A 26,074-nucleotide genomic window follows, 5' to 3' on the forward strand; every position below is an offset into this window, starting at 1 on the left:
GAGAAGTCAGAATTTTGTTGTGATCTATGAATTGGCCTATGCTACAGTTGTTGTCTCACCTTCACCTTTTTATTTTTACTTGTTAAAATTTCAGGCTATAGAACAGTAACAATCAACTTACATTAGAATACACACTGAAAAAAAATTGCATTTGCTAGGCATTGGTTCGGGTCTGTGAAAGTTATAGGCCAGCAGTGCTGGAATCTGAAGTCACCTGTTCACCTTCAGAGCAGGTAGCTTGCAGGCACAGGGTCCTCAGCCATGTGCTTCCTCATGGCAGAGATGCAGCTTTGTAAGTTGCCACAGCCTTTAATTTTCACTTACTGAATCTGCCAAATGGGAATTTTGATGATGATGTCATTTCTGAGGTAGAGCAACATCTCCTATAGACTAAAGAGATATAAAAAGTTTATTTAACTGGTGTCTCAAGGAAGATATTTCCTGTCTGGAGGCTGGTGTAGTCAGTTCTTTATTAACATCATTGCTTTTAAGGCTGGAGGTAAGAATACTGTAACATCACTTACATGGATATCGGGTAGACTTTTTTAATAAATAAAATTCATCTTCCTCCTGCTTGTTTTTGAATTTCCTTTCAGGAAATATCTGAACAAAAAATTCTTCCAAAAAATTTGGATAGCGTATTTGTGCATACATGTGAAAAATTTTTGTACAACTATTTATGACGTGAGCTTTTGTTCACATTAGGGGACGTAACCAGTAGTGTGCAAGTTATCTGAAAAATTAGTACAAAGCACTTCAGTTCCAATCTTAATATCTTATATTTTCAATTTCCATCAAAAGCTTTGAGATTAATCCAATAAACTTGAATAACAATTACTTTAAAATAAATCCTAATAAAAAACTGGATAACCATTTTTCTGTTATTCCTTTAGTTGCAGAGAAAAGGCATGCACAACTTCTGGGAGGCAATGTTTTCCGTTAAGTATTTCAGCTAAAGTTTGATTATCAGGTAACATTCCCATATGCCTGAGGAGCAGTTGAAATGAGACTGCAGAAGTGGTCTCAAACAGTAACTCAAGTCCAGCTTCCCATTCAAGTTTTGCTGCCTACATTTCTAAGCTAAGTGCTAGGGGAAAATGTTATGAATATTTCACGATAACTGTAATGAATATGAACTATGTCTCCTGCTGCAGAAATTAGTAATGAGATACTCCTCCCACAGTGGTATCATTGGATTTCCCATTTAGCCTGATTCATAAGAATGATTTGTCAAACTTGAGAGAGTCCTTCATCTTTTCTTCTTTCCCCTTCCCAATCTAATTCTCACATTCTTTCTTGAAGAGGTCTTTGATTTGTTCCAACCGTAATGTTACAAAATAATAGTTATTTGGAAGATTATATTAGGAAATTAAAATGAACAATGGTTGCAGTAAAACTGGTTTAAAACATGGGGGGAGATACTTGATTTAAAAATCCACATAATTTCAAAGATCATTTTTTTAAGCATTCAGAAACTGACCTGCTTTTCTTTTTCATAAAAGAAGTTTTGGACTTTAAAAATATTTTTCAAAGGTTTTACTAATGTTGACAAAAATACTATTAAAAATGCTCACCTATTCTTTCTGAGCAAAAGATGTTGTTATGAAGAAAATCAAAATGCAATTATACTTCATAGAATATCAACATGGACTTGCTTTTTCTCTATATCTCAATCTCAGTAGAGAGTAAGGGTGTGAAGTTGCCAGGTTTTCAATCCTATAACATTTACCAAATGTATGCTGTTGTTTTGCGATGCTTCTCCCCGAACTCCTCCATTTGCACAGAATAGATAGATATCTCCCTGTAAGAGATGTTTGTTTTTCTGGTTACTGATACTCTTTGTTTGGTATTACAAAAATTTCGATCCCTGTTCCAGCCATATACAGTGGACCATGGCTCTTTGGGTTCCTACCTGTGCTCTTTTCTTTTGGAGTCCTTAAAACACCGTTGGTGATGTGACCCCCTGGGGTCCTTGGCCCAGCTACCACTTCGGGTGTTCTCAGTATTCTGTGATGCCTTTCACATTTTCCTTTGGGATTTATCATCCTTTCAACCCCAGCTCAAAGGGATCGCCAGAAGTAATTTCACAGTAGTATATCAGGAAATGTTTTCTGCTTCAGTCTCTTCCAGAATCATAGCAGTTAAAGGTCTTGGTCCTGTGTAGATTTGTATATACGCTTGTGTTGTTCTTCCTGGACTTCAGATGTTCTTTGAGTTGAGCATATAGGAAAGCGTTGACAAGGGCCGGTTTAAGACCGAGTGTCCCCACCTCTTTCAGGGCTGCTATGACTGACGCCTGCTCCCTCTGGTCATTCACCAGAAAGTTTTTCCAGTTGTTGCCAGTCATTGGAAAATACTTTTTCCTCTCAGCACACCTGGGAAATAGGCCCATGGAGCTTAAGCAAAGTGTCATCCATTGGCAACACTGGAGTAGTGTTTTGGAAAGTGATAATTTGTTAAAGATGGAAAGTGATAATTTGTTAAAGAATACCTGTAACCTTGTTCAGATGGTCACCTCACTCACAGAAATGAAAACCCTTGGGTATCCTGTCATCTAACTCAGCTTTACACCAGATTTAGCGTTATGCTAGTCAAGGCTATAGGTGAACCTGAGGACTCCTAGCTTCAGCTTCTCTCAGTTAAATCCTGTAAACATTTATTCATCTCAGAGCAAATGATTAAAAAATTGTTCAGTCATATCTTTCAGGTTATAGCTTTCACACACCCAACCTGCATGTATGTGTGCAAAACTGGCTAAATTGGTTTATACTTGTGCCCACCTACTTAAAAGGCTGCCTCTGAAAGGAAGTCAATAATGTCCAGTGGGGACAGGATAAGAAATGCTGCTTTAGACTGCAAGGGCTTGCACAAGCTAAATGTTAGGAAAATTTTTCTAATGGTAATGATAGTTAAGCACTGGAGTAGATTGCCAAGAGAAATCACTTCACTGGATGTTTTCAAGAACAGGGTAGAAAATGTGTATCAGGAATAATTTAGGTATTGCTGATCTTGCTTTAGGGTAGGAGGGACCACATGACCTCATGAAGTCCCCTCCAGCCCTGTCTTTTATGATTCTCTGTGTTTCTCAGGCTATTGAATATATCCAGCAACACTGTTCTTACTTCCTTTTTAACTTCTTTTAAAAATAAAACCCTCATCAAAACCACATTGTTGCTGAAAGCCTGCTGTTGAATAGTAAATATAGGTACGCCACCCACAGCAACCCTGCAGAATTCTTTTGTGTGCTTTAAATGTTCTTTCATTGCTAGCATTTTGAAATGCTGAATGCTGCCAGCCATACCATGCTTGAATCTCTGTGTGTGATCTTGTACTCTCTGGCTTAGTTTGCTAAGGGGAGCTCAGCTGATATATTAAACCTGCCATGCAGAAAATTCAGAGGCATAAAGAGAGATGTGCAGTCACACAAAATTCAGTGTGGAGTCCTTAATGTCCAACATAACAAGACAAGCAAACAGGCAACAATAATAAAGTTAATTATTCCTTATAATTTTCTGTTCTGATCAGCTAGAAATACAATATTTTTTCATTGCAAAATGCTGGAGCCCTTTTAGACTGAAATGGAACAAGCTGGGATAGTGTATTTTGTTTTTGTTTTAATGTAAAATTCCAAGACAAACACTGGTATATGTCTTCTGCAGACATGCTTTGGTATCTTCTGTTAACTTGCATCATGTTAGGATGAGAGGGAGAAACAAGAAAGTGAGAAACTGTTCTGCCCTTACAAATAAAACAAACTACCTGTGTCTAAGTCATGTTGTGCCAGTCATTTGTTTCTTGTATTTTATTATGTTAATTTTACTGCTAAGCTGAAGCACCCTTCAAATTATTTTTAGTCATCCTCAGCTAGTTTGGGTGAGGTGTTGGGTGAAGGTTAGAAGCAAGGGGCAGCAGCAAAGAAAGTGTATGACTGGTGGTAGTCCAGGTGCTGAAGCTGGGCAGCATCAATGACCACTTTGCTCCCAGAGAGATATGTGAACGAAAGTTTATCTGATCAGATTTGGCTTTTTAAAATCCCCTCTCCTCCTAACTAGTTTATATATCTTTTCTGGAGGAGAGAAATTAAGGAAAGCATTTCAAGTCTTTCTTACACTGTGCTCACTTTCTTATTCACTGTATGCTGCAAAGATACAGCACCATCATATGATTGCCACTTGCATTATTTACCTGTGTGAAAAAAGATCTTTATTGAAAACAGCTTTGCAGCAGCTAGTGATTTCCTACAAGAGATGTCCGTAGTTACATCCGCAGTGGCGTTGCAGGGCAATGTCCAGCTCCCATCCCGTCACAGAAGGGCTGTGATTGCTGACACGGCTGCACCCAGCTGCCCAGCAGCTTGGCCGGGGGCAAGCCCATGGACTCCAGACAGCACTAACTGGCTTTGTCATCCCCGAATGCCAGTGGCCACATGCAGAGCACCCAAATCATTTCCTGCATTTTAGTGATGCGGGAATGGCAGCCATGCTTGGGTTTTGTCTGTGTGGCTCTGCACAGTGACAGTGATGTATCATGCTGAAGGCAAGCTCAGGAGCTTTCAGGGCTAGTACATAAATCTCTCCGGTTTTATAACTGACAATTGCTATTGCAAATCTGCACTAAGCTTTCATTACTGTGCACTTGAAAGGAAACCTTGAAAAACTTCCTTTGGGAGATTCCTTCATAATCCTGAGCTAGTCCCAGGAATGTTCTTGCTACCTATTTGTGATTTTGTCACGCCAAAATAGGCCTAATGTGGTAGGATAAATAAATAGAAGTTTATTAAAACTCTGTTTTAATAGTCAGTGTCTAATAATGTCTGCATTACAAGTACTGAGAAATGTAACAGAATGCAAAATAATACAAGGTTCTCACTTCACCTATTTCTCTTACTCTGTTTTTCAAAACTTAAAACTGCCACTTTACTTATATCAAATTTAGAGAAATAATTTATTTCTAAACTTTGCATAAATCCCAAAATCAGTGATGCACATCTAAAGCGCAAAGATTACCACTGTACTAGCTGAAATGCTGTCAATGACGTCATCAACTGAGTCAAGATTTCATCTCATAATATTTATGTTCATAGTGGTGATAAAAATTATGTATATACAAGGTGGAATTTGATGGGGGGGTCAGTTTCTGACTGCGAAAAGGTCTGTTCTCTGATTCTAGCGGGAATGTGGCCACCATATCTTTCAACTATCCTTATGACATTGCAGGCAAAGATGTTAGAAATATCAGTAACATTGGCACTGCTTAGCCAGAAAGGTCCAATCTAAATGTCTCTGGCTATAGATTTCAGTCTGATGCAGAATCCCTAGGGCTCATCTCAGTCATGTAGCTCTAAGAGCTGTGAGACAACAGCTCTTTGGCAGAGATTTGTTGCTCAGGCCAGTTTGAATTTCTGGTGAGTCAGGCTGTGCCATTGCAGTTGTTCTGCCGTTTACCATTGGGCAGAATGCTACTTCTGGCATAGCAGTACTTCTGTCTCTGTTACTTTCCCCCTCTGAGAGGCCATTTGATTTTGGGCACAAATTAATTGCTATTTACCTGTGATTAGCAAAGGAGTTTGGACTGAGAGGGAGTGGATGATGCCATATGCAAATTGCATGTTACATGGATAGTGCTTGGAATGAATTTTAGCCCTGTATCACTATTTCGGGTTTCCCTTTCCTTTCTCTTTTCTTTTTCCTCTTTTTCCTTTTTAAGTAATTCCTTACCAGGCCTAAGTAGCAATCCTTAGTCCTCAGTTAAGCATCCTTTTTCCATTAAAAGAGCCAAGACTGGCATGAGAAATACCAACCTAGCCTCACCAGCAGTGACAGAATGACCTTCTGACTGTCAACTCTTTCTGTATTCAGCCAGCGCACTTCCTGTTTTCTTTCCCTTTTTAATGAATTTCACACCTTTGCAAATAAAGTGCATAATATTCTAGTCTGTTTTCAATTATTATTACCCCGATCCTGATAACTCTCCTGCTGAGACTTTCTTCACCACTGATTTAATTATTAACCTTTCTCACGACTCCTGTTATCTCTTATCATCATTGAGAGTCCTTCACAGTTCTTTTACTTCACGGTTTCCAGCCCTGACTAGATCTGGGCTGTTCCTAATGTTCCTGCATCCTTCGCTTTGCGTGCTTTTCTTGCCCAAGGGCATACAGTTTGTATTGAAAAACATCTATGCCTTCGCTTCGGTGCTCTGTTGCTGCTGTTAAACACACTCGCAGGAGCAGCTGGATAGTTGTACTCAGTCTGTTGTGCTTTGAGGTGTGTTTGGAGTGATTTTGGCTTGTTCCCTGCCCCAGTTTTCCATGCAGCAGTTGCTGCAGTATGGCACGAGGCTGCCCTGGCGGCTGAGGGCCGCGTTAGGGCCGTGATGGTCAGGCCGTGTCCTTGTGCGCCGGCCTGTGTCAAAACGTGCGTGAAGTCCGGAGCGGCTTTATCCTATCAACTCTAATTGTCCCTTCCCCGGAGAAGTTAATCAGATTCGTTCCATCTTGGTGGTGACCGTGGTATTCTGCCTGGCTGTTTTGCCTCTGGCAGAAGATTGACAAGCCTTAATTTTCTGTTGAAATTACATGTTACGACTATATTTCTTTCTCCCGTTCGACAAATCAGGATGTCCACATAACGGTAGTTTCTTATTTGACGTAAGTAGTTCACTTAAGGGCAACAGCTCAAAGCACAACAAAATAATCAATTTCAAATTCATACAAAGAATAAATCACCTGAACAACTGTCTCTTTAATAACAGACCGCAGATAGATGTTGACATCACAGAGATTGTGCATCTTTTGCATGTTTTCTATGTTTTACTTAATGTACCTCCTTTAAAGCATGTACATAATAGAAAATAATAATAATTTCATAAGAAGTAAATAATATAAATAATGCATAAAAGAAGACCTCCAGTTTATACAGACATCTTTACTTTTAAGGAGTATTTTAAAAGAATAAGATGAAATAAAATTGACATGTAAAGTAATACTTAACTCACTGATTTCAGAGCTTCTTGATGCTTATTTGCAAGCCTGTTTAAAAATATTTTCAATTACCAATATAACCCTTCTTGTAAATAGACTATGTAGATTGCTAGAGAGGAAATACAGAACCAGGCTTTTTGTAGTCGACAACAGAGGAAGGCTTGTCTGAGTGTTACAGTTTTTATTGGACTATCTTAAATCTCGTGATTTACTCCCTCACTGTTTCTATCATGGGCAGTACAGAAACCAGAGTGGGAAGATAAATTGCTTTCTAGGTTAGATCTGATTTGAATGCAAATCCTCTACCCTGTTCCATAGTCTACCCACTGCCCCCAGGACAGGCCTGAGATGCCGTTTACGCTGGCTTCTTACTCCATGCGCTGTACTCAAAATCACCGCTGAGCTGCCTTCTTCTAAGGCATAGGAATTAATAGAAATTAGGAATAAAAAAGGATTGTCAGGCTGTTTCTCTTAAAGTCCTTGAGAGACCTGTGCAGTTGGGAGCTGAGTCCTCAGTCCTGTATTCTTCAGTGTGTTGTTTACAAGTCTCAAGTGTAGTTTTAAACTCTGAGCTATGGACTCTATTTTTCTCGCAACAAAGAAGATGTGAAGTTTTAAATGTCAGCCTCCTACCCAACACGACTGGATGATAACCTCTGCCATGAATGAATAAAGCTGCTTGTTAAAAACATTATCTTGCCAATGTTCTTCCAACTTCTTTTCAATTCAGACAAATTTAACAGCTTCCCCTTCCATAAAATGATACACTAAGGTTAATTATAGTCCAGAAGCACTCTAAGGTGTTATTTGGCTGCTCAGTGTTTCTTGCATCCAAAAAGAGCATGAGGAGTGCACCTGGAATGGGTACTTGGCTTGTATCGCTAGTGCAGGGAAGGGGAAGAACAGTCGAGCAATTAAAACAAAGAACTGAAAGGGCAAAATCCTCAGTTCGGGTGCCGCTCGTTCCAGCAGAGGAAAGCAGGGGGATGTGAGCATCCATCCCTGCCAAGGGGATGTGCTGTGTCCCTGTGGCAGGCAGGTCGTGGGCTCGGGGGCAGCGGCAGAACAAGGAGCCGTCGGCTGCCCAGCTACTGCCGTTCTCTGCCTGGCCTGGTACCAAGAACTGAACTTGATGTGCCTCCAGCTCTCGGTAAAAGGGGATAATAACGCTCATCTACTGCACATCAGGATGTCACGAGAATTGATTCTTTAAAGTTCCTACAGCAATTACAGATCTCTCTAAAGAAGAGGCTACAGAAAAGCTGAAAGAATAGTATTAGTCACTGCACTATTGCTCTTTGCTCCTGCTTTGCACTCCTGCAGTAACACTTGCAGCAACATTTCCCTGTGTTTGCCATGATGTACGGGAAGAGCCCTACCGTATTGCAGGGGCAGATGAGGCACAGCCTGGGGAAGGAGTTGCATCTTCCCCACCCTGCCCCGCTGGAGGAAGGGCTACAGAAGCTGAGGAGCGCTCAGCGAGCACGCTTTTCTGAGCCAGCGGCGACAGGTCCCTGGGGTGAAGGGATCGGTCCTCGCAGTTCCTCGTTAGCTGCTTCCCACGTGCGTCCTGTTGCGTCTGTCTTTCCACCTGCTGCATGTGTTTGCATGTCCCCGCGATGGGTGTAAGCCCAGAGGGGAGCATACCGCTCCTTGGCGTAACAGGAACTTATGTTACATTTTGCTGTGGCTGTTGAAATTCCTAAGTACAATCTTCTCCTAACTTGACACATCTCCCCCTATCTTACCACCATGCAGCCTACGCCCATTGCTAACATATGTCCCAGAGGTGGTTCAGATGCTTTCGCAGGGGGGCAATGCTAGATCGGCCTGCTTCCCTCCAGCTCAACCTACCTCTCCTCTTCCCTCCACGCCCTACCTCCGCACACTAACACACCGCTTCCCACTCAGCTCGCTATAAATTTTCTTTGTATTTGTTAGCCTTCACACTAGAGCAGAAGGGAATCTTAAAATGGTTTGGGTTTTTTTTTGTTTTTTTTTTTTTGTTTGTTTTTTTCCTGCAAGGAAGGCCTTCCAAGCTAGGGTAAGATATTTTAAAATATCTCCGGGACGGAGCTGCCACGGTGTGTGCTTCACAGAGAGGCAAGCATACCCCACACGCTGAAAATCACAGTCTGGCTGAGCAGAGGGGGTTCCCATTGTGTGCTCTGTGCATGCCTATTCCTGGAAAACCTGTGAATTTTCTGATGAAAGCCTCTTGGAAGGCTTCAAGAAACATTTGTCCCTGTGTCTTATTTCTCTTCTTTGGAGAGGGTAGAAGGCAGCACTGATGGCCCCGTGAACACCCACTGAGAGGGTGGTGCTGGCAGTGAAAGTAAAACCCATAAGAGCCTGTGGAGGAGCAGGTTTCTCCTTCCATGCCAAGATCTTAATGAACGCGCAACGGGACTGATATTATCTCTGAGCTTGCCTAAGTCTTCTTATGATGAGTATTGATCTATTTTCTCCTGGTGAGGTTAAGCTTGTTTTTTCCTCTTTAGAAGAACAGGACTGGGTCCATTAATTTTAGCAGAGTTTAAAAGTTGAAGAAAAACTGGGGCTCAGAGTTTCCCATTGATAGCCCTTCAGTCAAACTTCATAATTTGGTCTGGTGAACATCTAGCAGTTATCCGTCTAATTAATTCCTTGCCTATCTTCAGATAAATACACCTTTTAAATTTTATTTATTATTTTCTTGTTACTGAATAGCTTCTCATTAATGAATAGTGGTTAGCTGTACATACAAAAACTTGCCTTCACATTCAAATCCAAATTGCTTCCTCGCTGCTATAAATGGATATTTAGCCATTATCTATAACAAAACAAGCAAGACTGGTAATATAGTTAGAGTATGCTATTTATTATGCTAGGCTTATCTTTGTTTTCTATTTTCAAATACCTTTACTCTTAAAGAAAATGCAAGTAATCTTTTAGCAAGTTGCCAGTTTCAGTACAGAAGGAAAATGGCTTTTTCAACGACAGTGCTGACCTACCCTTTCTAGTCATCAAGGAAAAAACTTTCTTTCATGAAAAGCCCATAAAAAAGCTATAAATCCGACAATTTTTGTCACAACACGATGAATGCTACCAGGGCAATTTGTCCTACTAATCTTAATTAATTGGAAATCAGGTCCACAATTCATCTGGGCTGTAAAAATCAGAATATATTCTAAGATACAGTACAGGTACAGCACTCTTTTTTATATGCTTTCTGTTTCTTGAGCCCTTGAACTTTGTGTGTTTTCCTCACCAGCTGTAAAAACTAGAGGTCTTTTTCCTCTGACTGAAAACTAAGACTCTTTAAGCCTCATGAGAACAGCTTTAAGAAGAACATACTGCATTGCAAAAGGCATAATAAATTGCAAGTATTGGCAGCACTAGATTATTCCTCCCTCTAGTGGCTAGCTGGCTCCAGTGAGAATAAATGGAGCTCTTTATTAGTATTGCATGGAATTATTCCATTAGCTTAGCCACTGGGGACTTAGGTTTTTCAGGCTAACATCCTCTAGCTCCATGCATGCTTGGTAATCCGTGGTGCCTCTGTGTACATGGCCGTGGCTGTGTTACGTGACTAGCCTTTACGTGTTATAAGGCCACCTACCTACAGTGTTTTCTCACTTTGCCAGTCTCTTCTGTACATTATATTACATGACTTTCAGTATCAGTCATGTAAAAAATGGTCCCCCCACTTCTATTGCATTTCTAAGGCTCCATAGGGTGCATTACACCAAATCAAGGCCATTCAACAGGGCTGATCTCTGATGTATGTTAGACTGAAAAAGTGATTAATTTGAGGCAGCTGAACTGTCTAGTCATGGTGCAATACTGTGTTTGGCCAGCAATCAGGGTGTTAGTGCTTTCTGCGTCTACCTGGCTGCATCAGTCTATATACCACTGGGCAGCTCGGGCCCGTTCATGTCATTAAGAGAGATCAAACACATCCCCTCATGGATAGGTCAGGATAATTTAAAGGTGTTGCAGAGCTGGAAAGTTAATATTGCTTAGCAGCAACTCCTGTCTAATTAGCTTGAGAGATAAAATTTGATGGGTTGACACAGGCCACAAATTGGCCCTCACCTGGCATATCACAGGGCTTCGAGGCAGGAGTCTCGGGACACTGAACTGACTTTCAAAGGTAGCTCTGAGTCCCACCAGCACACGCAGAAATGCTGGTGTTCAAACGTTGTCAGACCAGTTTCTCTGCTGTTGCTCCTGCCAATTAGAAGTGGATTAATAATATTGCTGTTTTCCTAATGAAGGTGACAAAAATCTGTGCAGTGAAAATAGTTGATGCATATACAACAGCCATTTAAGGAAGAGGTCATCTAAGGAAAAGAGTTACTTATTCATATGGCTCAATTAAATAATGTGACTGCAGGGCAAAGTTGCCACCCCGCTCGTAAGAACTGTGAGACATGAAAAAGTAATGCAGTAGGACTCGTTATGCTTTTCTTGAAATGGCCATTTTAGGCATTAAACTTTGCCGTAGCTTACTGCAATTTTATTAAACTTTTCAGAGAGTGCTGTCTTACCTCAGCAAAACCATTGATTAAGATGATATAAATCACCACATCCATAGTCAGGAATGGTTTCAATCTAAAAATGCATTTCTTCTAAAGCACCTTTTGACCATCACACCAAACATTTTTTATTCTTTATTAGCCAGCTAGTTCACTTTATATACTACATCTGTCTCTGGAGTTGAATTTTATTAGTTCAGTCGTTCTGCCACCTTTGCTTCCAGTAATGTCATAAAAATGCTATACTGCTATCCTCTTCCATCCAAAAACCTCAGTCACATTTGCTAACTTTAATTCACTATCACAAACCCACCTGAGATGTGCTGTAGGGAAGTATTACCATACCTATTTGCTGAATTTGAAAGGTTATATGACTTCTCCCCCAGGTCACACAGCAAATTTCTGTCAACACCGAAATCTGAACCCATGAGTCATAGTCCATTGCCCATGCTTTTAAATAGCATGTAGAATTCCCTTATTCTGGATGTTTAGAGTTTATTTTTCTTTTATTTTTTTTTCTTTATGATGTTTTAAACAAAAGCATAGATATCCTGGAATTTTCATCTTCTGCGTAGGACAGAGGGCCATATTCAGCTTTGCCACTTATCCTATCATCATCCGAAAAAGAGATTTTATTTTAAACTCACTCACAAGGGGTTGTTTGATTTCTTATTTATACAGGACTGAGTGGGCACAGCTCATCAGTCTTCTGTAAAGAACTAGTTTTATTCTTTTCATTATATTAACACAGAAGTTTGGATAATTTTCCTCTTTTCTTCTTCATCTGTCTTTGCTGCATTTTTGCTTTAATTTCTCATTTAGAAAAGACCAGCATCCCAATTCAGTAAAGCACATATTTTAATTCTAAGTATGATAATTAAATTCAAATGAGTATTTGGAAATATTTGAGAATGCCTACTGTTACAGGTCAAAATGCCAGCTGACTTTTTCAGGAGCTAAAGGCTTTCTTCCTTTGAAATGTGGTGTACAACCCCTTTAAAAATCCTCGGGCCCGAAAGGCATCCACTCTTTGGAAATATTTTTTACATTCTCTTTGTCCCCAGCTGAATTGATACACTTGAGCTTAACAGCATGATGAACAGCATAGTAGCTAGTTCTCCATTCCTTTACTTCCAGAACCAAATAAATGTTTTAGGGTGTTTCTTTTTCATAGGATTGAAAGATACCTATTTTAAATAATTGCCAAAAAATACACAGTCAGTTCCCAGGTGGATGTGACATTTTTATACAGGCTTGTCAAGACATTTTTTTCCTTTGTTCACTCATACCCCAAAGTTTCTTCTTCATCAGAATTCGTTCAGTACAACCTTGGCCCAGGGTTAGCCTGTAGCATAGACGGCATCCATGGTAAAAAAGGAAAAAAAAACTCTTGAAAACTTTGGTAAGCATAATTTTATATCTTTTGAAGAAACTTCTGTTTTCGAGAAAAAAATTCAGAATGGAAATCAACTCCACACTTCCAGTGTAAGGTATTCAGTGGTTTGGCCTGGTTTATAAAAGCATCAACAGACAAAATTACCCAACCTGCAATACCTTTCATGCAGATCTGAAATCGCAGGTTACCACTTCATGTGGTATCTCAGTACAGCAGATGTTGCTGTAATTCCTACAAAACAAAGCTGGAAAGACCTTGGCAAAGAAGGAGAGGATTATAGAATATACACAGACAACTGGGTTTTTGGAATTATCTAGGTTTCTTTCAAGGGTTTTTTTTGATGTATAAACAGCTGAAGGGAAAGTAGTCAAAGCTCTTTTTTCTGAGGAATAACTCTGGTAAAATTACATGGAGGGTAAGTCTCCCTGCTCCAGGGGTATTGCTTTTGACTGTGCAAAATCTCTGACAAAAGGCAAAGTCTCCCAGAGCGGGAGAGACTGCATCTTAGAGACTCACCAGGGAATTTACCAGAAACCCTGCTACACACCATAATTTTTTTAATTTACTTATATTCTAGGTTTTATTTTAAATAAAAATATAGAAGCAAGGTAGTTCTAGATTTTGGGGTATGGCAGGAGAAGTTGTGGGGTTTTACCTTAATGAAAACTCCCATTTGAACAGTTTCCCCCTAAATCTTTATTTCTAGGGAAGAGGCAGGTACAAGACCCAGCTGAGCTCCAAGCTATACTTACCCAGCCACAGCTTGGGAAACTGGCTGTGAGGCTCTCTGGGAGGTCACTGCTCTGTGTCCTCATCACCCTCCCAACCCGGGTGCTCTCAGGAGCAGCTGGATCCCACTTCAGGTCAACACCTCACAGGTGTTTGCAGAGAAACAAAATGTAGTAAGTTGAAACTACTTGCTTAAAAAATAAGAGAAAGCAGTCTTCTCTTTGGGCACTTCAGACTGCTTAGTGTTCTTCAAATACAAACAAGCTAAAATAAAGGGTACCAAAACAGCCACTTAGTGAAAGTGCACATACGATCTCTCAGAATGAACCCATCAAGAGAAAAGAGGACAGAAAATCCACAGTCAGCATCAGCACATATTTCAGTCCAATTCAGCAGTTTGCAGGTGTTAACAAGAAATAATGCCTGCTCACAGCTGGGGAGCTTGTCAAAGTGTTCGTAATGGAGCCTGCTTGGCCCTCAGCTGAGTCTTGCTCTCTCAAACATTTGCTTGGAAGTGGTGACATTACTCAGAGATAGAAGAAGGTGAGCTCAGCTTCTTAGCTGACTTTGGGCTTTTTTTGTTTTGTCCCTTCTCCCGTAGAGAGTTATTAGCCTGTCCTCCTGACTGCAGCAAAATATATGTTTGTCAGAACTTCTCTTATAGTCTGATTGATGGTTCGTGTTGCACATCTGTTCAGCTGGTGCTGAATCTGCTTTTTTACTAGATACCTGAAACATTTGAAATGGAGGAAGAGTGAATAGGAAATGAAGAAATCTGTGTATTTAAAATGCACTTTTGGAAAATGCAGATGGCTGTTTATTTACTTAAAGTTTCCGGTAGTGATGGTGACTTGCAAAACTAAGATGTGTTCCCAATCTCATCAGCCAATGTTTATGCAGATCTAGCCTGGATATTTAGAAATGTCTCTCTGAAATAGGTGACTCAGAAGCAGACATGTGGCAGGCCTGCAGGCCAGTGGCCATGCAGTGTGTGGCTCACCATTACCTGATTTCAGGCCCACACAGGGCTAAGGATGCTGAACAGAAATGTATGTACAGTTAGTCAGAAAAATTGCTCTTGAATAAACACTGCATTGACATTCAACAGTGAATACTGTTTTACTGTTTACCTAGAAAACATTATTTGTGGATAAATACTGACCGATACCATAACTTGGTGTAGCACAGGAGGGCCTTCAGGGATGGGAAGTCTGCCCAGAATATGCTTTTTAGCTGAGTGGGAGCACTATCCTCCCACTGCCAGCAGCAAGCCAGTCAGTGCTCTTGCATAAATTGTGGTGCTAAGCGGAGAAGGCTGGTTATGCAGCTAGCTCAGCACAAGTCTGGGGTGACATTCCTGAAAAGTAACAGCTTTCCTGTTGTGGTTTGGCAGAGATCTGTAACTCTTAGGGTTTTTTTCCGCTGGCAGAATTAATCAAATTTTTAATGTCTGAATGAGGGAGACCTGAAAATTAAATTAGGGAGGTGGGGTCTGAGCTCGTGGAGGTTGTGATTTTTCTAGAATAGCACAAGGGTTGATTGGGGGACTGCCCTGATACACTGAGGTGAAAAAGCTGACTATCAATATTCTGTCTAGGTGAAAGTTTAATATTAATCCAAACTAAGAGACTCAGACTCTACTTTTTGACCGAATGTCTCAGAAGGTGCAAATTTGCATATATATGCAAGAGTATGTCTTGAGTGTGTTACTAGACACCTGAAAGGAGGAAAGAAATGACGGTATATGATTTGACTGCCTTACATTAGTAGCACTAATTACAGAGGTAACGGTGAAGTGGTCCATGTCCAATGCCTAAAGCTGTGCCTGAGCAGAGCTGGAGGCGCCACCTTCCTTATTTCTCAAAGGCTTGCCCTGAAACACATGTGTGTAGGTGGCTGGCTAGCAGACTGAAGTGCTTGAATTACTAAAATGAGTGTGTCATCTGAACAGATTGCTGATGACTTTTGAGTTTCACTAGAGAGAACAGGTGGTTACTGAAGCAACCAAGAACACATAGTGATGTGGGATTACTTGGGTGAGTTTGAGCCTCACTGAGGGGAGCTGGAGGAAAGACTTCTGCAGAAAGGAAAGTGTAGTTTAATTTTTTTTTTTTTTTTTTTTTTTTTTTTGTGCTAGCAGAGAGAGAGAGGAGAGTTCATCAAAGCCGTGATGGAGGGTGTAGTGGGAAGAGTGGCTGGACTGAGGCAGGAGATTCAGGAAGGCAGCCCATGATGCAGATCAAACATCCATGCTGCCTGCGAATGATCTCTCAGAAATCCACAGCAAACCAGACTATCCATCAGAGCAGCAAAGAGTTTGCCCTTACCCCAGCAGGAGCCAAAGAGGTCCAGGCAGTGCTAACGGAATTATTAATAGGCTCAGGCCCTCATGCAGAGTTCATTCTTAGTGCTATTCCTGATACAAGCCAAAAGCTTTTCCAGCTTAGGTAAATATCACTGCTGGTGAGCAGCACTTGTTCCTGAGATTGCTCTGCTGGCCCAAAAGAGACTTCTGCTGAAAAAGGCAAGAAATATTCAGAGAGGTCTTCCTCCAACAAGCATCTCCAAAACTGTATTTGGGCATGTGCTTGGTAAAACTGGTAAGAGCGGACATGAAATCTTGGAGGCTCACAGCTTTCCTCACTGGAGGAGAGGAAAGCAGCTACTCTCCTCAAATTGGTCATCCTAGAAGATGTTCTATCTTACCATGCTAGGAGTGACAAGAGAGGGTGGATTTCTCTTCTAGCGTAAATAAAAATTGTATGTTGTTACACACTAACAGCTTTCTTCGTGGCTTCACTGGGTTGAGCTGGTTCATCTCGGTTGAACTGTTTCTGTGCTTCAGTGTCTCTTCTCACTCTCCAGGGTGGAAGAGAAGAGCACTCTCACAACTCTGCTCCCCGCACACACACCCACATAAGAATCAACACCAGCATGTAGACCAGATTTCTGATTAAAGAGAATTGTATAATGTCTGTCTGCATCATCTTCCATCTGCTTCTCTTTCCAGCTCAGTTGCATATGGCATTATGTGTCACTTCCTTGCTATGCTCTATTCTTTCACCGTGTCTAGAAAGCACAGAGAAGACACGGCACATCAGTGGCAGGGGAAAGGTTCCTTAGGTTCAGTAGCCTATTCTTTTGATTGTATGCAGTATTTGAAATGATCTTTGAGATTAAAAAGGAGCTTTGTTTTAATTTAAGCGTTAATTTTTATGCAGTTGTCAGCTTTGTTTGCTAATGTTCTGGCACTTAAAAAGGGGTAAAGATGTTCTTGAAATAGGGTCATACAGCCTCAAGTCCCCCACCCTCAAAAAAACAAACAAACAAACAAGAAGAAGCCCCAAAGCTTCTGTGTCTTTTGAGAGGGAAACAGGTTTGTAGTAAATTGCAAAAAAGTGGCTTCAAGGCTGTTTCTGAAGCTGGCAGGAACCATACATGGAGAGTTTTAAAGGATATTGTGCTTTTTAGAAGCATTTGCAACTGTGAAGTGTTGATCAAGGTCCTCCTGCCCTCTATAAAACTAACAGGAGCTCTCTGGCAGGACACCGTGTGCTTATCCCCCCCAAAAAAAAAGAAAGAAAGAAAAAAGAAAAAGAAACACAACAGCTGAGGATAGACATGTTAGAGAGCTGTATACCATTAAACTGTGCAGAGTTCTGGATTTTTTTCTTTTTTTATGTGCTTTCCTCTTCAGCCCAACTAGAATCTGTAAAATATGGCAAAGAGACAAATGCACAGTATCACAGTTTCTGCCTTTTCTCACCCTGTGACTAACATATAAGCCTTCTCAAAGAGCTTCCAAGAGATTATTAATGCAGGCACGTCCCACGTGGTGCTGTGGTACATTGGCCAGTCCATGCAGCTAGGATGATTTGTAATCTGAGTAATAGGGTCTTTTAAAACACAGAAGGAAGCAAATGCCAATTTTGTGCTGATAACATTGAATTTCTCCTCATCAAATGAGCTTTGCTGGTTATCTTCAAGTTTTAGATTTTTTCTTTCTCACACTTGGCTCTTTAGTAACACAGTAAGGACTTGAACAGAGATTTTTAGCTTCAAGCTAGGAATTCCCTGTGAAGAGGTTCCCTTGATTTGAAACAAAATAGAAATGATCCCAGGTGAGGGGGAAAAATGCTCAAAACTGATTATGTGCTGCGCTTGTCTTTGTCGATGTGATGACAGCCTCATGTTCACTGCATTGATAAAAGCAACACAACATAGGTGCCAGCATGATCAAATTACCCCAGTTAGGTGACCCATATCATGGCTGGAATCGAGAGGTGCACTCAAATTACTCTGCTCTGTACATGCTCTTCGCTGATGTCCTTCAGGGTTTGCTTTGTGTCAGACTGCAGTTGCTCATTCTGCCTTCCAGCAAAGCTAAAATGCAAATAAAATTAAACATAGAAGTGTATGCTGGAAATGCCCACTAACCAGGCTAGGAATGGGGCATTCGGCCTGGAATAATTAACCCTCAGGAAGATATGGTCTCCATTGCAGCCTAGAAAAATGAATGCTGGGATACTTAGCAATAGTGGTAGTTTGGGGTTGTTGTTGGGTTTTGTGTATGGTGTGTCGTTGGGGGGGTCATGGTAGTGATTTGTTTGTTTTAAGGTCAGTTTTAACATACTCCTTTACTGGCTTCTAACAGTATTCAGAGCATGATTCGGGACTTTTGCTTTTTTTCTGCTATGTCATTATCTATTGGCATAGCACAGTACCCATCTGGCACAACCTTGTGCTTTGTGCTAGGAATCTGAATGCTGAACTTGCAAAAGACAGTATAGTTTTAGGAATATTTTTCATTGTGACATTTTTGTTTTCTATTTGTCTGGCCGTAGGGGGGAAAAAAGGCAGCCCCTGTCAGTCCAGTCTCTCCCTTTTTTCATTTGGAAATGACACATAATAAATAAAAGTCTTCTTCACAAAGAGCACACGTACAGCAGCATGCATTGTGACTTCCTAAATAACGAGGAAATATTCCAAGACAAAACTTGCCTGTTCTTGTAAATAGGTAAATCCCTCTTGTCCATCTTCTCTTTGGCATTTCAAAGCCATTTTGAAGGTGCAAAATCTCTTCCAGGATAATTTTCAAGGCCATTTCATATTTAATCTGCTAACATACATTATAAGCCCTTTAATATATATGTTTGAATGAACCACGTTATGGCCAGAAGTGACCAGGTAGTATGTAAAGCCAGTTAATAGCTTTTCTTCCCCATTCCTTGATCCTGGGGCGTCATCTGAGTCAGACACTAGGCTAAGATACACTCTTGCCTCTGTCTCTGACTTCCCTATGCAAATCAGAGAAAATCACATTAGCCTAGGTTCTCCTGTACCTGCTACATTGACCAACCCCTTATAATGAATTTTAAACATGCATATCTTTATTCAAATGATGAATTAAACAAATTAGGGAGCAAAACATGCTTCCATCTGAATTCAGAGGGTGTAAATAAGAACACAACTGTAACAGTAAGTTAAAAGTATTTCTTAACACACATGTTGCAACAGTGTTGGGATGATTAGATGTGTGCATTTAAAACCATTTCTATATTTGAAAGAAAACAGAGAATCGACCTCAGCATGCCCGAAACATATATAGCAGAAATCAAAGGGCAGTATACAAAGGTAGCTTAAAGATCATGATCCTCTGTTTTAGATGCTTTGCTAAGACTTGCTTTCTGCCTAAATGAATACTCTCCTCCTCGTAAGAGCCCCTCATGGGTTTTCGGTAGTGTGTTTTGCCTGACGAAGTGAGGTGCTTGAAGCACCTGAGGTGAGGTGTCAATCTGAGGCATTTGCCTTTCTTCACCCAGGAGAGCCCTTATTTCTCTCCTGAGACTCAGCAAACTCCATTTTCGCCCACCTCAGCTCAGGGCTGGGACCTTTTCTGGAAGTTCACCTTGGGGCAACGGCAGCGGGGAGCAGCCAGCGGCGCAGCAGAAACCAGAAGCCATCGTGTCCTCCTTACGCCTTGTGCCGTGGTTCCCATAAGTGCCGGGACCCGCAGCTCGGGGCTGCCTCGAGTGCTCATGCCATGCCACAGAGGCAAGCCCTGCAGCACAGAAATGGAGCAGTGCACCTGACGATCGGGTTCAACATCTTTAATAATTCACACCTTCCTTCCGCCAGTGAATGTATCCAATGCAGCAAGTAGAGCTAGTAGCTAGACCATTTTCTATCAGTGCCCAAGCTGTCCCAAAATCTCCCTCCTCTGTGTGTGGTACATAGTTGCTGTGAAAATTGTGGTGTCACAGACAAAAAACTAAGGAATGCAGAATAAGCAGAAGATGGAGTTGAACCCTTAAGGAAGAAAAGATTATTTTCACTTACAGGTTACTGGTAATAATTCTGAAAAGACAAATTAGACTTTCAGATCTTTCCCTCTAATGCATGGCTAGATTTATTCCTGAGCAGAATGTTTTCAGAATTTCCAGTGCCATTTCAGCTGTTCTTTAAAGACTACTGTAGAATACAATGATAATTTCTAAAAGTAGTAGTAATCATTATAAACACAAATCTTCAAATGTTTCTTTGTCTATGCTTTAGGGGGCTTTTTTCATCACTACATTTAGTAAAACAGTGATTGTAGCAATCAGGAAGGAAGAGGCCACTTCCTCCAAAGCCTGCCAATACCCTACTCTGTGCATATCTCCCATCTGTTGAACAAACCACACTATAAGTGGCCACCTGTAAAATGTGGTTCTAAATGTGTGCCAAACTGACAAAACCAGGCACAAAAAGAAGGCCCCTGTGCTGACCACCTACATCAGAAACAATAAGAAAATGTTTACTCTAATGGATGGATGCCTTTGTTTTATGCAGAGTTGGGGAAACATTGTTAAACAGTGCTAATGCATATGGAAAATGATTTTATATACCTTTTGGGGTTGATTTCCGTGACATTTGGCACATCTATTCTGATCTCTGTAAGCTGGCTGCAACTACAAAACCTTGCTGTGATGTGTACCTGCATCTTGTTATATTGGTCCCAATCTTTAATGGGTACCTGCCCCAGCACTTGCAAATTCTTGACTGGCAATTTTTGTGCACTGAACTTTGTCATGTGCCATAATCTGTGCTTGTGGGCTCGGCTAATCAGTAAATAGCAACAGCACCAGGTAACATATTTGACTAATTGGCACTTAATCAAGTGTATTTGAATTTTGCATGTCAAATATTGGCAACGAACTGTTCACAACAAATTAATAAAATAAAATGCATTTTGAATTAATTTTAAAATGCACTTCAGGCAATGCTGATAAGTTTACAGACCTACAAAGAGTGGTGAAGTAGCTTGCACGAATGTGGATATGGCTGCTGTGAGAAATGCACTGTACACTCAGTGAAAATGGCAAAAAAAAGTTCTATCTGCATCTTGTGACAGGACTATCTAGTAATTAGTATAAGTTTACCTATTTTTATTAGGCAGGTACCTGTAATTAGCAGCCAGAGGGTGCAGTATTGTAGATATGGCCTAGATTTTATTACTGTACTGTAACATTTGGCAATAGACCCAATTGCTGAACTACTTAGGTGTAGGATTACACAGTGGAATTGTCCTCCTAAAATACATTGACAGTTGCCAGAATTGTGTATGCCACTGGGAAATCGCTCATACTAATTATCATCATTAGCTACCTGAACACAAAATATCTGCAAATGCTTGAGGAATTAGACATAAAATGGATTCTGTTGTTTCAGGTCAGCTGTGTATGTATTTCTAAATATTAAGGGACCAAGATTAGATCTGTAATAAGGTTACAGATTTTTATGTTTCATATACATGAAATATCCATGTGAGATTTGCATTTCAAAATGCAGAGCTTAGTTAATGTTGTAATTAGTAGGCTTTTGTAATAGTTGGAGAATATTGAAGATACGTCAATATAAATATTGAAGAACCACCCCTTCCATACTTATGTATTCATTAATTGTTCTGAAAAAAATCCCCAAAACTAATCATATAGTGAAAGCAGCATGGTGCGAATCACTTTCTCTGACTCTCATGAGTCAGACTGACCCTGACTTTCTAGATGATTAGTTTGTGGAGACAGCACTTTTCCAGCACTTTCAGAGGAGGAAACATCTCACAGTAAGGTAGAGGGTTGTATCTAGGTATTGTAATCTTTGCTACCTGACTGTAAGCACATTTGTCAAGAGAACAGTCTGTACAAATTATCTATTTTTTTGTTTGCTTGTTTTTAACTACTTGCCAGTCTCATCTGCCATTAGTTTGGGAAAGGTAGGGAATGTTATCACTACCGAAACACAATCGGATTTTTAAACTTCTAATTTGACATCAAGTTGTGTAATGCTATTTACCATGTTTCTCACAAATATTAAAACAGCTCTTTGACAATGATTGCCTGCATTTTATTAATATGCAGCTTCTGCCTTATTAAAATAAAAAATTAAAGCATATCAAACCTAACTGGGTAGTCCAAGTTCTTGGAATGTTTTCCGTAGTTAAGTTGTGCTATGGGTGCATTTTGCACGTTATGTATGATCTACCTACCCTTCTTTGCCCATACATCCTTGAAAGCTCCCTAAGAAGAAGCCCGGCTACATATATAACAGGGTATCTGATTCATAGTGCTGCTGTGATCAGCATCAGGTTTGCTCAGAGAGAAGCACCTTCAGAGGAATAGAGCCCCTGCAGCTCTTCTGAATTGTATTTCAAGAAGTGGATGTTCTGTAGATGTGTTCGGGGTAACCCAGCCAATCTTACTGTCAGGCCTCTCCTTTTTTCATCCCGCTCCCCAGCTTTTTTTCATGACTGCTGTGTTCAACTCCATGAGGACGCAGCGCTTTCTTCAATTGCGCTCACCTCGGTGGCTCCCCTTGCTCTTTTAAAACTCACATGTGGAGTCATTTCAGTATAACTCCTTCAAAAGTTGCACATACCACACTGTTTGCTGGGGCAGGAAGCTGCTGTTGTAAGTACAGTATAAAAACTTGCTGTGCTTACACTGTGAATAAATACAATGGAGGTAATTTGCCATTCTGCTTAGGCCCAGTTTACAAATTAAAAAAAAAAAAAATCCTTCCCCCCAGCCTTTCATCCCACCAAATAAAAAGGTGGGGTAATCCAAATAAAAGAACTGGACTGACAGTATTCTTAATTTATAAACATACAAGGATTGTTTCATCATGGGTTCAAGTCTTGTCCCACAGAAAAACATCTGGTTCTGCTTGCTCATAGCTAAGCCATTTGGATTTGATGAAACTTTTTTTTTAACCTCCAGGATATCCAGCGAGCACTCACCAAAGCTTCAGATCCGGAGCCACAGCTACCTGCGGGCAGTGAGTGAAGTCTCCATCAACAGGAGTCTGGACAGTCTGGACCCCGCAGGGCTGCTGACGTCCCCCAAGTTTCGCTCCCGGAACGAGAGCTACATGAGAGCCATGAGCACCATTAGTCAGGTGGGTGACGTGTGCAGCCAGGATAGCAAGAGCCAGATCAGATGTGTGTGTGACATGCAGAAGGAGAAGCTTGATTTTTGCTTAAAATGGAATCAAGCCATTACATACTACATGTTTTCAAAACATTTTAGGAGACAGAAATGTTTTCACGCAACTTCGTGAAAGTGTGAGATTTGATAATGCCCTGTCTGCCCTTTGCAAATGGATGAGCGGCACAACAGGCAATGTCTGAAGGAGCAGTCTGAGTTTTTTCAAAAACAGGTGCTCAGCAATATCTTTAAATAGGGTTCCCTTAAGGCTTTTATGCTTTATATCTGAAGTCACTAGATGCCTATGAAGCAATGAAGGTTTGTTTTAAGTTCATAAGCAGAGTGTGATGCTAAGGGAAAATGAATGATGTCTGTGATGTTTTGTATTTCATGATTTTATTAGCATTTTATGAGAATTTTTAAAGATCTCTTTATCCTATTGTATGTATTCTTAACTCTGTGCACCTCTGAACTTTTCACCTGTGTAACACAAATATTGCAGTGTATGTATTAAGTGCAAAGGTCTGTATTATTTACCTAACACTCTGTAAAAATTCAAGAAAAATAAAAGCCCACTTTGATGCATTCAGATCAGGAGTTTTAGCATCACCAAATAACTTGTCCTTGCACAAAACAGGCTTTTTAGGATCGAATTGATCAAGGACAGATTCAAATGGGGGGGCACCATGCAGCCACAAGTGCAAAAGTGGCACCACTCCAGGTGGACAGATAGGGGCAGAGGAGAAGCAGTAGGCCAGCAGCTCATCTGCTAAATCCTGCAGCTGCAGTTCTTAGGTCTGTCTAGCTTCCTGATATGATTTTGGCTTGTTTGCTTAAGTGGATCATTCAGATAAATCATTTGGAGGAACGAAAGTAATTCCACAAGTCCAGAAGTATAGCAGGCAAGGTTTGTGGTGCAGAATACTGGCCCTTTTAAATCATTAGGATGCCAAAGGAGAGTGCAGCATTAGTGGTGTCAGGATTTCAGCTATAGCCATAACAAATATATCCGCCATTCAGAGCAGAGCCATAATTTGAACTTCTGTGGTATTCTGTATTTGGGTATTGCATCTTCAGAGCAGCCATCTGCTTATTATAGAGTGGGCCACTTTGCACAGGGTATGGGCTGATGCTACAGAAAGTGGGTTAGGGTGTATCTGGGTGGAAACAGCATTAAAATGCAAGTCTCACATGCAGCTATATAACTTTAGGTTAGGTTACTTAGTCAGGTTACTGGACATCTAACACTTAGACCCAGCTGTCTACCAAACACTGATCCTCACTTGCCAATGCAAGTAATAAGTGTTTCTTTTTTCTTAAAAAAAAAAAAAAAAAAAAAAAAAAAAAAAAAGCATTAACTGAGAGAGAATAACTGAGAGAACTTACTTGGAGATATGGCCATCCTCTGCCACTGCAGGATTGCTCTTTATTGATGTATATTATCCACTGCTTTTCCACGCTGCTTTGAGCAGTTTCTACCCTTTTACATTTCCCTTTTCAGATATGCATCCAAGCGCAGAGCACAGTGTTTTCCTTACCGAAATCCAGCCTGGAATAGACATTTTAATGTCATCTTCTACCATCATAACACAGTCTTATCTTTTCCTGGTATCTCAGCCTTTCGCCTGCCAGAAAAATAACAAAACCCTCCTATGATGGTTTGTGTGTGCATGCTTCCCACAGTGCTAATTATTATGCTTTAATGCCAAGCTCAGGCCTCAAGTCTGAGTTCAGAACCATGGGCATCCGTTACCGTATAAGCAGAGGCAAATGGCTCCCAGGTTTATAAGATCTGCAGCAAAGTCAGATGCTTTTGAATGTTCTTTAACCTGGGTGGCTGCGAGTCTTTGTCACCACCTAGTGTCTGCTCATCAAAGGGTCCAAGGATTCCTGTATCTCTCAACTGAAGGAGTTAGCCAGGAGACGTGGTTACACAAACATTTTCCCCCTGTAGCAGAGCTGGTTCAGTTACCAGCAGAGCCCTTTCAACTGCGTGTTACCATTTCCACACTTGAGCTTCCCAGCCCCACACTTTTATCACTACACTTTTGCCTGTGGGTTGCATTGTGTACTCTAGGGTTAAGGCAACCCCCCCCCCCCCCTTTTTTCTTCTTCCCAAAGAATGGATGATTTTGGTTTTCAGCATAATGTACATAATGGTCTGAGGTTCAACTCCTGCTGTTGCTTTTGAGTGTTAATACAGGACAGGCTGCTCTATGGGATGTACCGAACCTGCCTGATCTTTGCCTGCAGGTGAGTGAGATGGAGGTCAATGGTCAGTTTGAGTCCGTCTGCGAGTCGGTGTTCAGTGAACTCGAGTCTCAGGCCGTGGAGGCCCTGGATCTGCCAGTGCCCGGCTGTTTCCGCATGAGGAGCCACAGCTACGTGAGAGCCATTGAGAAGGGCTGTTCCCAGGACGACGAGTGCATATCGCTGCGGTCCTCATCTCCCCCACGTACAACCACGACGGTGAGGACCATCCAGAGCAGTACTGGTGAGTAACAACAAGGGGAGCTCAGAGGGGTGGCAGTAGGAGGTTACCTTTCTGCACAGCTCCATCAGCTCAGCTGTGAGCTCTTCTCTGTTACACATCAGGCCCATAAGAGAGTCTGTGTTATTTTAACGTACCGGGGCCAGCTCAGTGAGGCTTTGATCTACTTGGGAATGTGACAGCCAACAGCATAAAAATATGTTCAGACCCAGCACGTATCACTGCTGGAGACCCCCAGGTTGCCTCCAAGCAAGTTGCTCTGTCTGCTTAGCAGCAGTGCCACCTTACGCAGCTGGAGAAGGGGGCTGCATGGACTGGTCAGCCTAAAACAAGGCACAGGGCCAAGCTGTGATGCCTCCTGTGTTCACACTAGCTCATTTGGGGCCAGGATCACATGGAAGAGAAGGCAGAGGTTGTATCTCCTCTTGCTCCCATCCTCAGAAGAGCAGTCACAGTTTAGCAAGGCTGGAAGTGAAGGCTCTGGCCCGGGAGAAC

At 41.2% G+C, this 26,074-nt stretch overlaps 1 protein-coding gene across 2 annotated transcripts in view; it reads left to right on the plus strand.

Moving 5' to 3' along the window:
• Positions 1 to 26,074, plus strand: part of DLGAP1 (DLG associated protein 1) — a 410,611-nt gene that overhangs the window by 289,551 nt on the left and 94,986 nt on the right. For both annotated transcript variants that reach the window (XM_064507246.1, XM_064507247.1), the window contains 2 exons: positions 22,882 to 23,059; positions 25,342 to 25,582. In XM_064507246.1, the coding sequence (XP_064363316.1) occupies positions 22,882 to 23,059; positions 25,342 to 25,582 (419 nt within the window). The remainder of the gene's footprint in view (positions 1 to 22,881; positions 23,060 to 25,341; positions 25,583 to 26,074) is intronic.

The sequence above is a fragment of the Dromaius novaehollandiae genome, chromosome 2, assembly GCF_036370855.1.
Source record: "Dromaius novaehollandiae isolate bDroNov1 chromosome 2, bDroNov1.hap1, whole genome shotgun sequence".
Taxonomy (NCBI): Eukaryota; Metazoa; Chordata; class Aves; order Casuariiformes; family Dromaiidae; genus Dromaius; species Dromaius novaehollandiae.